The sequence below is a fragment of the Oncorhynchus clarkii genome, chromosome 2 (assembly GCF_045791955.1).
Source record: "Oncorhynchus clarkii lewisi isolate Uvic-CL-2024 chromosome 2, UVic_Ocla_1.0, whole genome shotgun sequence".
Classification (NCBI taxonomy): Eukaryota; Metazoa; Chordata; class Actinopteri; order Salmoniformes; family Salmonidae; genus Oncorhynchus; species Oncorhynchus clarkii.
Genome location: NC_092148.1, coordinates 59,625,614 through 59,640,734, shown reverse-complemented (window position 1 = coordinate 59,640,734; position 15,121 = coordinate 59,625,614). Strand labels below are relative to the sequence as shown.

Genomic DNA, 15,121 nt, shown 5'->3' with positions numbered 1-15,121 from the left:
TTCCTTTTACTAGTATCAATTCCCAAATATTCAAGGATTTATGTCACAATAAAGTAAACTGCTTGACTACCTTTTGAGGTCAGTGATGGAAAAACTAGCAGCCGGTTCAAATGTGATATTCGAGCAACCATAGGATGGCTCAATGCATGACCCAAATGCAGAAGTAGGCCTTTTCACATAGTCCTATAAGGCCATCTCTGTTGGGTGTTGAATACTGCCTTGTACAAGTTGTCAGTACAGTGATCATAATGATTTACCAATGAGCGATTGTTTGTTAACACTGCTTGCCTGTGTTGGTCTTGTATTCGTCTTCACAAGTGTGTAGCCTATATGAATGAGTGGTTGACATTATTTCTCTCCTCTACTGGTCTCTAGCCCACGGGGTACATGGAGGCTGCCCTGTCCTACAGCACCATAGAGGACCTGCAACTGCTCTCCTGGGATAACGCCCCCAAATACTGTGTGCAGCTCAGCTTCCCCGGGGGCACCGTCCTCCTGCAGGTATGTTCTGTCCCCCTCCCTCCCTCTTCATGTCACGTGTGTGTGTGTGTGTGTGCCAATCATGTATCTTTTACTTGACTGACTATGTGCCCTAACAGGCAGCCAACAGCTATCTGCGGGACCAGTGGTTTAATTCTCTACAGTGGAAGGTAGGATTACTAAGTTGAAGTATTCATTGGTTTGCGTTCATGGGGGTTCAACAAGATTCACAGCACTTTGGGCAGAGATTTTATCTGTAGTCTACACAGAACGCTGCATACATTTCCTTCATGCATTTTTGCATTGGTTTGATAAGCACATAAAACTGTATCTGTATGTGAGTATGTGTGTGCCTCTTTATTTCCAACCAGAAAAAGATCTATAAGTACCGTAAGGTTCTGAACAACCCAAGTCGCTGGGAGGTGGTTCTGAAGGAGATCAGATTGCTGGTGGACATGGCCCTGACCTCTCCCCTGCAGGATGAGTCCATCCACCAGGCCCCCCTGCAAATCATCTCCACCCTGCTGGCTGAGGTAGGCCCATCTGCAGACCACACACACACACACACACACACACCTGCTACTGGGAGGTCAGCTCAAAACCCACAGATGTCTGCTGTTTGGCAGAATAAAAGTTGTTTGGGAGTGTCTCTATTACATTTATTTGTCTGAGCTCTCTGTTGCTGATCATACCAGTCTTATTTCTGTTGTCCCCTTCCTCCTCAGAACACCAACCTCAGCACTCAGGACCATGAGAACATCATTGTGGTGAGTTTAAAGTTGCTGTTATAGTGTAATGGTGGATTCATCGGGATGTGTTTGTGTCCCTAACCCCATGGGACCTGGCCACTAGATATGGGATGTTGCAGCTCTTGAGGTACAGTTTAATGTACACTTTTTTTTACATGGGAGAAGTTGCTCACCTCATTTACCTGCCTTGGGGTGAATTATGAGCTAAGATGATGAGAGAATTATAGGTACACCGGTGTATTTTTAGGGTGAATTCTGCAGTAACTCTTGGGAATTACAGGCTAGGCTTAAGCTCTCGTGGACATATTATGTAAACATCAATGGTTGAGCATCTGACCAAATTATGCAAGATTTTAGTTCTGGCTTAACCGAGATTAGGCTAGCACTCTCTTTATTCACCCATGGAAGGTTTATCAGCTGTATGCCCGGGCTACACTTGGAATACACTGTCCAATGAAATGCTTACTTACAGCTTCCTTCTCGATAATGCAACAACAATAAGAAAATATAAGAATACGAACATAAAGTAAATGGCTCAGTAGAATAGAATACACATTTTAGCATAAGTACAATACAGATGGGCACAATTTATAGTCCAATATTTACACATGTTTTGGGGAAGGGGTATTGGGGGCAAAATGTTTAAATTGTGTGGTATTTAGCAATAATAATGAGTCTGGTAGCAGCAGTTGTAATGTGTGTGTGTGTGTGTGTAGTGTGCATGTCTGTGCGGGTGCGTGCGTGAGAGAATGCATGTGCGATTAGGTGCGGAGAATCAGAGCAGGTGGTTGGTTCAGTTATCTTGTTCACTAGTCAGATAGCTTGTAGTACTTTAGTTTATTTTTTGTACTTTTGTCCCTTTTCATCCCCAATTTTGTGATATCCAAATGTTAGTTACAGTCTTGTCCCATCGCTGCAACTCCCAGACTCAGGAGAGCCGAAGGTAGATAGCCATGCATCCTCTGAAACACGACCCCGCCAAGCCGCACTGGTTCTTGACACACTGCTCGCTTAACCCGGAAGCCATCCGCACCAAATGTGTCGGAGGAAACACTGTACATTTGGCGACCGAAGTCAGCGTGCATGCGCCCGGGCCAGCCACAAGGAGTCGCTAGAGTGCGATGGGAGGAGGACATCCCAGCCAGCCAAACCCTCCCCTAACACAGATGACTCAGGGCCAATTGTGCGCCGCCTCATAGGTCTACTGGCCGTGGCCGGCTGCGACACAGCCTGGGATTGAACCCAGGTCTTTAGTGCCTTAGACCACTGCGTCACTCAGGAGGCCCGGCTAGTACTGTTTCACCCAATTTATGTATACTGTATTCTAGTCATGGCTCATACTATATAACTTATTATAAAAACAATTCTGGATTCTTTTTTTTTTTTTTTCGTTCTTATTGCTAGGTATTACTGTGCTGTTGGAGCTAGAAACACAAGTGTTTCGCTGCACCTGCTATAACGTCTACAAATCTGTGTACGTGACCAATAAACTTTGATTTGATCTAGTAGAAACTGTCTCTGAGCCTGTTTATCAGACCTCATACACATTGTCATTGTAAATAGAAGATCACATGGCTGGGGAAATTGTGAGGTTATATTAATCAGTCCTGTCTCTGGTATCTCTGTGTGTCCCTAGGCCATCGCTCCTCTCCTGGAAAATAACCACCCTCCACCGGACCTGTGTGAGTTCTTCTGCAAGGTAAAGATGGGCCCCACTTCAACCTGTTGTCAAAATCAAACCCCATAACTGCCTTGGCCCTTCGTGCTTGTGTAATGGAGTTGAATTGGTAACCTCACTACTCCGCTTGAAATGCCTCCACCTGCGCCATCGAATAGTTAGCTTTTCAGTGGCGTAGCTGGTTAAGGCATTGTCTAGAGGGTGGTCACGTGTGTTTGCGAGGACAAAGGACAGATCAAGGTCCGGTAAGAGAAGGAAGCTATACTGTTAAGCAAGCACTGTGACGTCCCTCACACTAGGGCTGTTGTTGGAGCGGAAGATGGAACCACTTTGCTACCATGGCTGTCATTAACAGCCCATGTACAGTTTATCCAGGCCTAGGTAATAGATTCACATTATTGTTAAGATGATGGAGTGAATGGTTGTTTTGTGCAGCACTGTCGGGAGCGTCCACGGTCCATGGTTGTGATTGAAGTGTTCACCCCTGTGGTCCAGAGAATCCTCAAACACAACATGGTGAGCTAAGCGTTCCGTCTTGTTCCCTGTATAGGTTCACACTCAGTTTGTTTCTTTTCTTCTGTGGTTATATATTGGAGTGTCAAAGCCCACTGTGCCGCCTCTTGTCCTCTCTCTGTCCCCGTGTTTATTTCTCTGCCTCCTTTCTGTCTGTGCCAGGACTTTGGGAAGTGCCCCAGACTGCGTCTCTTCACTCAGGAGTACATCTTGGCTCTAAATGAGCTCAACGCTGGGATGGAGGTCGTCAAGAAATTCATTCACAGGTGAGTCAGTGACATGTTTTTAGGATGGTGATTTTTTTTTTCTCCACCAACCAGGAAAAGCTCAGGCCCTAGTTATTTTCAATAGTACTCCATGATTTACTCTGCTTTCTCCCTGTTCCATGGAGTCTATTGGGTGCTAATTGTGTGTGTGGCTGTGTTTCAGCATGCATGGCCCAACCGGGCAGTGCCCTCACCCACGTGTCCTGCCCAACCTGGTGGCAGTGTGCTTGGCTGCCATCTACTCCTGCTACGAGGACTTCATCAACAGGTGAGTGATCTGCTGTACTGTAGATCCAACACACAGACTCGACTCTCTGGCCCAATGAACATCCCTGGTTAGCTTAGGTTACTCACCTTCCCTTTTAAACATTTACCGAGGTGTTGACTTGAGTAATGAGTTATCATTATATCATCACCCCTGGGTCCTCAGCCCCTGTAGGAGAAAATTTGCTGGATTTCCGTTGCATTGTCACCCCAGAGAATCATTGCTTGGATACATGACCCTGAACACGCTCCCTCTAAGTATACAGGGGCTAATGCCGTTGTAACAGAGGCCTGGCTACAACCCCAGCAGAATGACGATGTATTCTAACTATGGACTTCTGAGTGTTAGTCTTGAGACGATTATGTAATGTGTGATACAATGACTCTCCATTCTTCTATTACACAAAATGGTCTCTCCATCTCCCCAACAAAATCTCTCTCTCTGTGCAGCCGGGACAACTCCCCCAGTCTGAAGGAGATAAGGAATGGCTGCCAGCAACAGAATGAGCGTAAACCCCCTCTGCCCCTCCGCCTGCTCCGCCCAGAGCCCCTGACACCCGCACCCACAGGTCTGCTGTCCCTCTCCCCTCCCCCCTCAGCTCCCCTCCCCCCTCCCCCCAAACTGCCCCTCTCTCCTCCGCCTTCCATCGTCAACTCCAGTGAGATCCTGGTGGAGTTGGAACGCAACAACAACACTGCCAACGCCAGGCGGAAGGGCCCAGGGGGAGGCGACAGTGAGCCCAACCTGATCGACTGTCTGCTGGTCAGCCCCGCCCTCAACGCCCTGTCAATCCAGCTGCCTGCCCAGGCCGACCGCGTGCTTGGCTGCTTCGCACTCATCCTCAAAATGCTGTGAGTTACCACTACTGTTACTGTATCCCCTCTGCCTTACTGTCTGCCTTACTGTGTGTGTTTAAATGTTAACAAGGGTTCATGTTTGGCACTATCTGTGTGGGCTGTGCTGAGTAGCACAACACAGCTGCTGCCTCTGATGTCCTACTGGAGAATCATTCAAAAGGAAGGAGTGTCTGCTAGTGTGTCTCTGAATGGATGGATGACATGGGTGTGACGATGTTTTGCAAGAGGGAAGTGGCACAAGTGGTTCTATTATGTGTGTGGGAACGAGGAATGACTGTAACTGTGACACTTAACAGACAGGAATCTGATCCTCTCCTCGTCCCATTGAATTGATGGATTTGTTTGGTGTCATAGGGCGACACTCGGGTTACCTCTCGTGATTCCCTGTGTGCCCAGCCCCCTGCTCTCATTATGTGTCCACCTTTCTGTTCTTACTCTTATCTCTTTCTCTCTGCAACCATTCAGGTCTGACTACGATGACTGGAGACCTGCCCTGGCTAGCCTGCTGCAGCCCATCCCATTCCCCAAAGAGTAAGTATACTGCCCTGGCTCTACACCTATCCACTTCCACCTCTTGTTCTCCCTCACCTTTCCTGGTCACTCCCCGGCCCTCCACCCTTCCTCCTCCAGGCTTTGTGGTCAGGGCTGGGACTTTGGGTGAGGGCCTGTCTCCGCCGTGGAGAGTGGCCTGGGAGTGGTGTTGACGTGGCTGTGCTGCTGAGGTGCCCTGCTGGGGATGAGGCGCCCCCCTGAGTGGCTGTTGTAATTGGCTCCTCAGTCCGGGCCCTCATTACCAGTCACCTACAGAGGGATGTTGTTGTCACAGCCGGCAGACTCACCTGCTGCTCACCTGCGCACCAGAGCCTAATCCAAGCGTTCAGGCGTCATTAGAAAGGGCAACAACACTCCGACACAACTCCTAGAGGGATTGAGTCAGACAGAAAACACACACCCCCAACTTCCGATAGATTGACATGTATTTGTGTGTTGTTGCTCAGATATGTTCAAACCAAAAAAAAATGGGATGCGTTTCCTATGCGATCCAACTGCAATCTGTTCAACATCTTACTGCATGTTTAAACATGTTTTATTCTCCATTTAATCATAATTATTGTATTTCATCTTGTTTTTAATGTGTATTCTTACCACCTCTTTAGGGCCCTTGCACATGCCAAATTTACAAAGTAAGTATCTACAGCCATGACTTCTAGTTAACAAATGTTACATTTCAGTTACCATCCTACAAGGAAAGCATGGCTTTGTGCCTGACTTGTCTGTCTGTTTTGAACAGAGAGCTGAAACATGTTATTCAGAGGTTTGCAGAGGACCCCAGACAGGAGGTTAGTGTGTGTGTGTGAATCTCTGACCATACATCACTGTTTCGCCTTAGTTCAGTGTTGGATTTGTGTGTGTGTGTGTGGTAGTCATTGTTGTGTGGTTGTTGCAGGTCCACTCCTGTCTGCTCAGTGTGCGCTCAGGAAAGGACGGTTGGTTCCAGCTCTACAGTCCAGGGGGTGTGGCTTGTGATGATGATGGGGAGCTCTTTGCCAGCATGGTGAGTGATTGGTGGTATTACCCTAATAATCCTGACCCTCATACCTACCTTCTGTTCTGATTGGCTGGACTTGACCTTTGACTCTCTCCTCCAGGTTCACATTCTTATGGGCTCCTGTTACAAAACTAAGAAGTTTCTCCTGTCCCTGGCTGAAAACAAGCTGGGGCCCTGCATGCTCCTGGCTCTGCGTGGGAACCAGACCATGGTTGAGGTGTGTGTGTGTGTGTGTGTGTGTGTGTGTGTGTGTGTGTGTGTGTGTGTGTGTGTGTGTGTGTGTGTGTGTGTGTGTGTGTGTGTGTGTGTGTGTGTGTGTGTGTGTGTGTGCCCTATGTACAGAGCTGACTTTTTTATTACTGTGTGTTTTTAGAGGTGTACAGGAAGCAGAGGTGACGTGTGTGTTTGTTTTAGATCCTGTGCCTGATGCTGGAGTACAACATCATTGAGAACAAGGACACCCAGCTGCAGATCATCTCCACCCTGGAGAGCACTCCGGTGGGCCTTCACATGTACGAGCAGCTGTGTGACAGGCAGAGGGAGCTCAAAGAGCTGGTGAGTTAATACCGCACTGTGCAAAAACAAAGGCTCGAACACAACACGCTCAACCTCACACTGCATTCCCAATTCTACTGTAATGTCTTCTCAAAATACACAAGGTCTGGGCTGTCAGCGGACAACTGTAGTATCTGCTCAGTTAAAACTGTTACTACTCTATACTGTCCACTCTGCTAGAGTTATCTATTCATTATCCCGTGTTACCTAGTGTTTCTGTATTGTTACTTCATGCAAATATGAACCCTTTATCTCATTTAAGAGACCTCCTATTTCATCATTGGCACATTGCTCATAGACACCACCTGCTGTCTGAATAGGGAACTGCTGTAATCAGTCGCCATTTTTTACATTTCCTTTCTCCCTCAGCAAAGAAAAGGAGGCCCCACCCGACTCACTCTGCCCTCCAAGTCTACAGTGAGATTGGCTTTTATTACACTACTGCCATTTCCTCAAACATTATTTGTTTTTCTTTCACCTGAACATGTGATAATATTTTTTTATACAAAATGTTCAAATTTAACATTTTTACATTTTGCGAGAAAGATGACCTGACTCTCCATGTCTCAATTCAATTTGAAAAACATGATGTCTCTCCCTGCCTCTGTATCTGACCATGTCTCTGTGTATCTCTGAGTAGGATGCAGACCTTGCCAGGCTGCTGAGCTCTGGCTCCTTTGGGAACCTGGAGAACCTGAGTCTTGCCTTCACCAACGTCACCAGTGCCTGTGCGGAACAGCTCATCAAATTGCCCTCTCTCAAACAGCTCAACCTTTGGTCCACCCAGGTCAGAACACACACACACACACACACACACACACACACACACACACACATCACATTTTTTGTTTTTATTTGAACTTTATGAGTAATACTCTGTATGACTTTGAAAGTCAAATCCTCTCTTCCTGTTTCTGTCTTTCCTTCAGTTTGGAGATACAGGATTGCGGTTGCTGTCTGAACACTTGGCGTGTTTGCAGGTGTTGAATCTGTGTGAGACACCCGTGACCGACGCCGGCCTGCTGTCCCTCAGCTGTAAGAACTCATCTAAATCATTTGACTATATGCTACTCACATATGGTATACAGTGGGGCAAAAAAGTATTTAGTCAGCCACCAATTGTGCAAGTTCTCCCACTTAAAAAGATGAGAGGCCTATAATTTTCATCATAGGTACACTTCAACTATGACAGACAAAATGAGGAAAAAAATCCAGAAAATCACATTGTAGAATTTTTTTTATGAATTTATTTGCAAATTATGGTGGAAAATAAGTATTTGGTCAATAACAAAGGTTTATCTCAATACTTTGTTATATACTCTTTGTTGGCAATGACAGAGGTCAAACGTTTTCTGTAAGTGTTCACAAGGTTTTCACACACTGTTGCTGGTATTTTGGCCCATTCCTCCATGCAGATCTCCTCTAGAGCAGTGATGTTTTGGGGCTGTTGCTGGGCAACACGGACTTTCAACTCCCTCCAAAGATTTTCTATGGGGTTGAGATCTGGAGACTGGCTAGGCCACTCCAGGACCTTGAAATGGTTCTTACAAAGCCACTCCTTCGTTGCCCGGTCGGTGTGTTTGGGATCATTGTCATGCTGAAAGACCCAGCCACATTTCATCTTCAATGCCCTTGCTGATGGAAGGAGGTTTTCACTAAAAATCTCACGATACATGGCCCCATTCATTCTTTCCTTTATCAGTCGTCCTGGTCCCTTTGTAGAAAAACAGCCCCAAAGCATGATGTTTCCACCCCCATGCTTCACAGTAGGTATGGTGTTCTTTGGATGCAACTCAGCATTTTTGTCCTCCAAACACGACGAGTTGAGTTTTTACCAAAAAGTTCTATTTTGGTTTCATCTGACCATATGACATTCTCCCAATCTTCTTCTGGATCATCCAAATCCTCTCTAGCAAACTTCAGATGGGTCTGGACATGTACTGGCTTAAGCAGGGGGACACGTCTGGCACTGCAGGATTTGAGTCCCTGGCGGCGTAGTGTGTTACTGATGGTAGGCTTTGTTACTTTGGTCCCAGCTCTCTGCAGGTCATTCACTAGGTCCCCCCGTGTGGTTCTGAGATTTTTGCTCACCGTTCTTGTGATCATTTTGACCCCACGGGGTGAGATCTTGCGTGGAGCCCCAAATCGAGGGAGATTATCAGTGGTCTTGTATGTCTTCCATTTCCTAATAATTGCTCCCACAGTTGATTTCTTCAAACCAAGCTGCTTACCTATTGCAGATTCAGTCTTCCCAGCCTGGTGCAGGTCTACAATTTTGTTTCTGGTGTCCTTTGACAGCTCTTTGGTCTTGGCCATAGTAGAGTTTGGAGTGTGACTGTTTGAGGTTGTGGACGGGTGTCTTTTATACTGATAACAAGTTCAAACAGGTGCCATTAATACAAGTAACGAGTGGAGGACAGAGGAGCCTCTTAAAGAAGAAGTTACAGGTCTGTGAGAGCCAGAAATCTTGCTTGTTTGTAGGTGAACAAATACTTATTTTCCACCATAATTTGCAAATAAATTCATAAAAAATCCTACAATGTGATTTTCTGGATTTTTTTCTTTTCATTTTGTCTGTCATAGTTGAAGTGTACCTATGATGAACATTACAGGCCTCATCCTTTTAAGTGGGAGAACTTGCACAATTGGTGCCTGACTAAATACTTTTTTGCCCCACTATACTTCACACCTGCCCTACAACCTCATACATTCAGTATAGAACAGGCCTTCCACACAGCCTCCTAGATCTATATATGTTCATGTAGGTTAAGGTGACATGTTTATGCGTGTCTCTTCCAGCCATGAAGAGCCTGTGCAGTTTGAACATGAACAGCACAAAGCTCACAGCAGACACATACGAGGACTTAAAGGTAAGATGAACCGTGAGACCCTCTCTGTTGATAAGAACACCGAATTATAGTTTGTGGTATCTTATCTTTTCTCCTCTCTCTTCCTGTCAGGCCAAACTCCCCAATCTGACGGAGGTGGATGTCCGCTACACCGAGGCCTGGTGAACACATCCTGTGTGACATCACTAGAACACCAACTCCATCCAAACATGAGGATTACCTGATATCAACAGAACACATAGTCTCTCTTACATCAACAACAAGAGGATCCTCTCCCATCTGTAGACGAGGACCTTTTTTTATTTGTTTTTATCTGGAGACGACATCAGAACGCCTGGACCTCTCTAGTAACATCATGTCAAGCGAGAATTACTATCTTTCTAGTGACATCGTCAAAATACAAGGAGCTCCTTTTTTAGCGACATCATCAAAAAAGCAAGGACCCACTTTCTTGTGACACAAGGGACCTTCTCTTTCTCTCTCATGTGTGGTTTCTCACTCAGTTCCTGTCCACATCATCCTATTTGCCCTCAATAGACTCCTCATAGATTTATTCAGTGTTGTGTCAAATGTACACAGAACACCAAGTAAACAAGTGGATATTTCTCCCCTCCCACTCTCTCTGAGGACCTTTATGTTTAAATGCACTCTTCCCTCCATTTACTGGGAGCTCTTCTATCCTTGTCTGATCAAGGTTAGATAACCAGGTCACATTCCAGTACACTTTTGATATTGCTTCTAGTTCAATCCAAATGTAGCTCTAAAGATGTGTCCAATTGTCATTTCGGTCTTGTTTTTTTTGTTTGGGTTCTTTCAGGTTCAGATTCTGGCCTTTCCAGTCCTTTATTGGGGATGAGGTGCTACCTCAAACAAAATAAAAATTGCAAGACTGTGCCTAATTCCTCATATGACACTCAATCAATTTTTATCAACTTGAATGAACATATTTTTCCAGACATCTCTGCATTCATATATTGTGTGTGACATTTAAGCAGACATTTCAGGAGCTCTGCTCTGTGGTTGCAACACTATTAAAAGGAAGAAATGTTTCCTTTTAATTTGTGTTTTCAATGTACATAACTCCCATATTTAATAGAATGATTGTGTAGTAGGTGGTCTGGGACTGCCTTGTATTTATGATTTCTCAACTTCATATCCCTCTTTCTGCCTCCCATTATTTTCTCATATGTTAAGACACTTTCCAGGCATACCGCAGTTGACTTTCATCACACAATCAATCAAGATGTTGCCTAACATTCTTATCCATGCTGAGGCCTAAACTGAAGCCCTATGTGCACCTTGCATCAACCTCTCAATGTTGACTTTTTGGCATGATGGTACAAGTTTTTCTAAAGATAAATATGGGATACATTTTGATATTGGCTGTAGATATACAGGCCATGGTCATCCTTAGGAGTATTTTGTGATAAATGTCAGGAGTGAACAGACTCTGTAGAGGCAACAGCATGGTGTATAGATGACCCTGTTTTAAAAAAGCAGCACATAACCTGCCCAGAGTCTCTAGAATAAGACCTTTGTGGTTAGTCGGTCAGTACCAGAGTGGAAAGCCAAACAAGTTAATTTCTGTTTCAATCCTTTTTTTTTTGTTGCCATACTGCACTTCAAACACAAATATATTGTATCATACATCAGTACTATCTGATACAGTGGCATAGAATCACGTGGACTCCAACATGCTAATCATTTGTTCACAGAGCCACATTTCTCTCTACTCTGACTAGGTATCCCTCTTTCCCTTTGCCCATCAAGCATGGAGAGAGGGCACTGTTTTGGAGTATGCTCACCCATTATGTAGTACATGTAGCTGGGGTAAAATGTTTCATTCCTCCATCTTCATTTGGAATCATGAGAACACTGTTTGCATGGGCAATACCACCAGTTCTGAATAGATTTCCTATATTATTACCAAGGAATGTGATATTACAGCATTCAGGTATGTGGTAACTTGGCCCACACAAACTGCAGAAGAGTTGTCCCTCTGTCTCTTCTGCTTTAGGTGGTTTTGATGAATCTGTTCCTTCTCTGTGCCCTTTCAGGGCGTCTCGTACACAATTGGAGCGTTATTCTGTATGCCCGACTCTGGTTCCCTCTACTTTTGTTTTCTCCAGAATGCTCAAGAATTCTTTCCGTTCAGTTTTGGCAGAACTTTCAGGACACAGTTGGACACCGTCCAATAAGATTTCAATGCTATGTTTATTTTGAGTGCCACGACGGTTCGGTGCACGAAATGTTGTTGTATATGGCCACCAGGCTTAGGACCTCATGCTGTCACATCCTGTATAATGTAAATACAAGTGTATATAATTTTCTGTCCCTCTCTATGTTCCCCTCCGCTCTGTGTTTCTCTTAGTCTCCCTGTTAGGGAGGCTGTTGCCTTCATCTTCAGGATGTGTGCGTGTGGTCATTACTTTAATTTTCACACAAAGTGCACTGTAATCTAACTTCCATTATGTTTTCATGGTAATTGTTATGGCTGATTTTGTATTTGTTTCAACGGTTTGTTTGATTTGATCACTTTAATCAAGTGTTTGTCATCTGTTTTGTATGTACAGTACCAGTCAAAAATGTGGACACTTACTTTCTTTTTACTATTTTCTACATTTTAGAATAATAGGGAAGACATCAAACCTATGAAATAACACACATGGAATCATGTAGTAACCAAAAATGTGTTTAACAAATCAAAATATATTTGAGATTCTTCGAAGTAGCCACCCTTTGCCTTGATGACAGCATTGGACACTCTTGGCATTCTCTTAAACAGCTTCATGGTGAATGCTTTTCTAACCGTCTTGAAGTAGTCCCCACATATTCTGAGCACTTGTTGGCTGCTTATCCTTCACGCTGCGGTCCCAACTCATCCCAAACCATCTCAATTGGGTTGAGGTCGGGTGATTGTGGAGGTCATCTGATGCAGCACTCATCACACCTTTGTCAAATAGTCCTTACACAGCCTGGAGGTGTGTTGGATCATTGTCCTGTTGAAAAAGAAATAATAGTCCCACTAAGGGTGAACCAGATGGGATGGCGTATAGCTGCAGAATGCTGTGGTAGCCATACTGGTTAAGTGTGCCTTGAATTCTAAATAAATCACTGACCGTGTCACCAGCAAAGCACCATCACACCACCACCTCCATGCTTCACGGTGGCAACCACACATGCGGAGATCATCCGTTCACCTACTCTGCGTCTCACAAAGACACGGCGGTTGGAATCAAAATTCTCAAATGTGGACTCGTCAGACCAAAGGACAGATTTCCACCAGTCTAATATCCATTGTCGTGTTTCATGGCCCAAGCAAGTCTCTTATTATTAGTGTCCTTCAGTAGTGGTTTCTTTGCAGCAATTCAACCATGAAGGCCTGGTTTGCGCAATCTCCTCTGAACAGATGTGTCTGTTACTTGAACTCTGTGAAGCATTTATTTGGGCTGCAATTTCTGAGGCTGGTAACTAATGAACTTATCCTCTGCAGCAGAGGTAATTCTGGGTCTTCCTTTCCCGTGGCAGTCCTCATGAGAGCCAGTTTCATCATAGTGCTTGATGTTTATTGCGACTGCACTTTAAACTTTTGAAGTTCTTCAAATTTTCCGGATTGACTGACCATGTTTGTCTTAGCTTATTTGAGCCGTTGTTGCCATGATATGGACTTCGTCCTATTGGTAAAATACCATCTTCTGTATACCACCTCTACCATATCACAACACAACTGATTGACTCAAATGCATTAAGGAAAGAAATTCCACAAATGTACTTTTCATAAGGCACACCTGTTAATTGAAATGCATTCCGGGTGACTACCTCATGGGGCAGCAGGTAGCCTAGTAGTTAGAACATTGGGCCAGTAACCGAAAGGTTGCTAGATCGAGTCCCTGAGCTGACAAGGTAAAAATCTGTCGTTCTGCCCCTGAACAAGGAAGTTACTAGGCCGACATTGTAAATAAGAATTTGTTCTTAACTGACTTGCCTAGTTAAATAAAGGTCAAATAAAATGAAGCTGGTTGAGAGAATGCCAAGTGTGTGCAAAGCTGTCATCAAGGGTTGCTACTTTGAAGAATCTAAAACATATTTTGATTTAGTTTAACTTTTTTTTTTTTTTTTTACTATATGATTCCAAATCTGTTATTTCATAGTTTGGATGTCTACAATGTACAATGTAGAAAATTGTATAGAAAAACCATTGAATGAGTAGGTGTCCAGACTTTTGACTGGTATATCAGCTGATGTTTTTTTTATTTTAACTTTCTTTTTTACGATTTTGAATATGAAAAGGGTCAGATCACTAGCTCTGCAGTCGCCCTACCCCCTTTGTCCATGGGTTACCACGATGTTCTGATCGAAGCGCAATGATGAGCAGTACATGTCGTAGACCAGCGACTGAATCACCTTTGTGTGATTACAGACCTTTTGTATTGCTGGAATACATTAGCTTGTGCACAAAATACTGTGTATAATGATATGAACATAGTATGTATGTATGCCAGTGAGTTTACTGGTTACTGTACTGTTTGTACACTGGTGAGATACTGTGTGATAAATGGAGAGATTCAATATGTGGAATTATTTTTTTGTAACCAGTGACAGAATCTGCTCTTGGACCATTTCTATTGATGTGGTAATAGTGGGTGGGGTGGAGGGGGGGCAGTGGGAACTTTTTTTTTTTTTTTTGTAGCCCTGATGCTCCTCTAGTTTTTAACATTTCAAATGTATAGTTAAAGAGGGAGACCTAGAGGTGGGAATGTGGAGGGTTTTATTACTGTAGAGGAAATTGTGATTGTTATTAAAAAAATATATTAATTTGTTATATTGCTATCCTGTGGAGCTCACTGTGCTTTGCTTGGGTTTATGTCTCCTCTTCTCCCTAATTCCCTCTCTCTTCTCATTCTTCTCTATCCAGAGGTGATATTACCTGTTCTAATTTTTCGGGAATTTGTAAAGATTTTTCATTAGAATTGTGACTGCGGCTTGAGTCTTAATGTGGTTGACAGCGGGGTGCCTGCTGCTGTGGCACCCCCCCCAGCTGGCTCAGTCATGGACATAAACTAGGTTTCCCATGATTCCTGTAATTTTTGCAGATCAAACGCTGCCCTCATTTTCTCTTGTCTGTGTTATCTGCTTCTACAGCTGGGTTACTGCTGCTGCTGCTCTGTGGCTGTTGTAATACAAATACAAGACCTTCTACAGGAAAATAAGAACTATGATGTGAAATAATTTCAATCAAAATAAACTGTCTGAATATGTTTCAAATGTGAGTGCTGCATAGTTATTTATAGGATCACTAAATTTCACTGGGATGTCAAACATCCCATAGTTAAACCTCATAAAATGAAGTCAAGCTAGTC

At 44.2% G+C, this 15,121-nt stretch overlaps 1 protein-coding gene across 1 annotated transcript in view; it reads left to right on the top strand.

The window, feature by feature from the left end:
* Window positions 1–15,026, top strand: part of LOC139370990 (C-Maf-inducing protein-like) — a 44,111-nt gene extending 29,085 nt beyond the window's left edge. Inside the window, exons 2-21 of the mRNA XM_071110950.1 lie at window positions 376–501; window positions 600–650; window positions 852–1,013; window positions 1,206–1,247; window positions 2,866–2,928; window positions 3,343–3,423; window positions 3,583–3,686; window positions 3,850–3,954; window positions 4,401–4,802; window positions 5,274–5,339; window positions 5,966–5,992; window positions 6,100–6,148; window positions 6,256–6,363; window positions 6,458–6,574; window positions 6,772–6,912; window positions 7,282–7,329; window positions 7,553–7,699; window positions 7,842–7,947; window positions 9,712–9,782; window positions 9,873–15,026. Coding sequence (XP_070967051.1) covers window positions 376–501; window positions 600–650; window positions 852–1,013; window positions 1,206–1,247; window positions 2,866–2,928; window positions 3,343–3,423; window positions 3,583–3,686; window positions 3,850–3,954; window positions 4,401–4,802; window positions 5,274–5,339; window positions 5,966–5,992; window positions 6,100–6,148; window positions 6,256–6,363; window positions 6,458–6,574; window positions 6,772–6,912; window positions 7,282–7,329; window positions 7,553–7,699; window positions 7,842–7,947; window positions 9,712–9,782; window positions 9,873–9,926 — 2,070 coding nt within the window. The 3' untranslated portion in view covers window positions 9,927–15,026. The remainder of the gene's footprint in view (window positions 1–375; window positions 502–599; window positions 651–851; window positions 1,014–1,205; window positions 1,248–2,865; window positions 2,929–3,342; window positions 3,424–3,582; window positions 3,687–3,849; window positions 3,955–4,400; window positions 4,803–5,273; window positions 5,340–5,965; window positions 5,993–6,099; window positions 6,149–6,255; window positions 6,364–6,457; window positions 6,575–6,771; window positions 6,913–7,281; window positions 7,330–7,552; window positions 7,700–7,841; window positions 7,948–9,711; window positions 9,783–9,872) is intronic.
* The last annotated feature ends 95 nt before the right edge of the window (window positions 15,027–15,121 follow it).